We start from the raw sequence: 1,738 nt of genomic DNA, 5'->3' as shown, positions 1-1,738 counted from the left end.
GGTGGACCATGCCTTGGCACTTGCCCCGTCCCACCCCCCTCACCCCCTCAGATCTGTCCCACTCCTGCCCAGGCCCCCACAGGCACCTCAGATCTGTCCCACTCCTGCCCAGGCCCCCACAGGCACCCTTGACGCAAATGATGTAGAAGTGGCCACGCCCACCCAGTAGGCCACACCCACTCCATCCACGCCCACCCAGTAGGCTGCACCCACTCTGGCCACACACCCCCGCCCCCCCCGAGGGCAACCGCAATGCTGATGCGGCCCTCAGTGAAATTGAGTTTGACACCCCTGGGTTACAGTGACCTTGAGCTATAAAACAACAACTTGATAAATAAGAGGGCAAGTCGTTCTATTTATAAAGGTACATGAATAGCAGATTTTTTACTCAGAGGAAAAACGCTGGCCAGTAAAAAGCAAAAGCAAACATTAACAGCACATCAGAATTCAGCTAAATGAAAGCATGTTGATCTTTTCTTCTCTTATAGGCTGGAGTGGTACAATGCCATCTACTGCTGAGGGCATAACTTAATTCAGACGGTTTTTCTTTTTCTCTTCTTTCAGGAATTTGAGCCCAGGTGTGGAGGTGATGGGACTGCAGGTCGACTACTGGACAGCTCAGGGGCCAGAGAAGAGAAAAGAGGCTGAAAAGCGGGAAATAGGCATCAAGAACACCCTGAAAAGCAACTTCCGCTCCCTGCAGGTCAGCCGCATCCCTAGTCCAGGAGAGCTCACCCCACCTAACACCATGGCCATGACTGTGGTCACCAAGGAGAAAAACAAAAAAGGTAACCAATCATCTAAGGAGTGTTTTTATTCAGGTTGTCTCACTTTGTTTGCCTTTAGTCATCCTGAGTGCCCTGTGGGTATATGTTAACATAATTAATAAAAACTCCTTGTGGTTTGACGTGGAATCTGGAATTAGCTACTTTGTCCACAACTGTAGTTTGGATTTAGCTCTGTTGAGCCATGATCTTTTCTTGGCAGTGATGTTCCTGAGTAAGAAACCTAAGGAGAAGGATTTGGAACCCAAAAGCCAAGTGATCGAAGGGATTACACGCCTGATCTGCACAGCCAAGCATCAAAACACCATGTTGCGTGGTAAGTGGGTCAGCTCAAAGGTTTCCAGGTTGGGACCTATCATGGCAGAGTTCTCCCTGCTTGATAAGGACAGAGTATAGGTCTTCATATGGATCTGCCAAGTCTACACTTGCTTTCCCCAATCTGGTGACCTCCAAATGGGTTCCAGTCTCCATATATCTGAAGGATATCAGTTTGAGGAACATACTTCACAAAAAAAGCTAGGGTTAAATTTCTTCGCCAGCATGCTCATGCAGTTTGTTTATATAATATGGCTCTTTTCTCCCTTCACACATGCCCCCGAGCTTGACCTAGTTATTCATCCTGCCTTTACCGTTCCTAGAATGATAATGTTCTGTCATCTTTCTTACAGTTTGTATTGATGGTGTGGAGTGGAATGATGTGAAGTTTTTCCAGCTGGCTGCACAGTGGCCAACCCACGTCAAACATTTTCCGATTGGTATCTTTGGCTACTCAAAGAATGTGTGATATGAAACAAGCAGCATAGAAGAATCCGGGCTCGGCCAGATAGACCAGAGGAGGAGCATCGACTTCCTTTGCTTCTGAAGACTGACTGCCCATACAGAGCCGACTCTGGCAAGGGCTCTACTTGCTCCATTTGTTCTGTGCAGGGAGCATCCCAATTTGCTTTATGTCT

The 1,738-nt window shown here is 47.8% G+C and overlaps 1 protein-coding gene across 1 annotated transcript in view; it reads left to right on the top strand.

Annotated features, from left to right (window-relative positions):
• LOC107283383 (phosphofurin acidic cluster sorting protein 2) overlaps positions 1-1,738 on the top strand; it is a 57,308-nt gene extending 55,570 nt beyond the window's left edge. Inside the window, exons 22-24 of the mRNA XM_029283204.1 lie at positions 565-788; positions 988-1,101; positions 1,454-1,738. Coding sequence (XP_029139037.1) covers positions 565-788; positions 988-1,101; positions 1,454-1,569 — 454 coding nt within the window. The 3' untranslated portion in view covers positions 1,570-1,738. The remainder of the gene's footprint in view (positions 1-564; positions 789-987; positions 1,102-1,453) is intronic.

Source organism: Protobothrops mucrosquamatus, unplaced genomic scaffold, assembly GCF_001527695.2.
Source record: "Protobothrops mucrosquamatus isolate PMUCROS unplaced genomic scaffold, P.Mucros_1.0 scaffold36, whole genome shotgun sequence".
NCBI classification, from domain to species: domain Eukaryota; kingdom Metazoa; phylum Chordata; class Lepidosauria; order Squamata; family Viperidae; genus Protobothrops; species Protobothrops mucrosquamatus.
The sequence above is the reverse complement of the archived record's forward strand: the minus strand, read 5'-3'. Positions and strand labels throughout refer to the sequence as shown.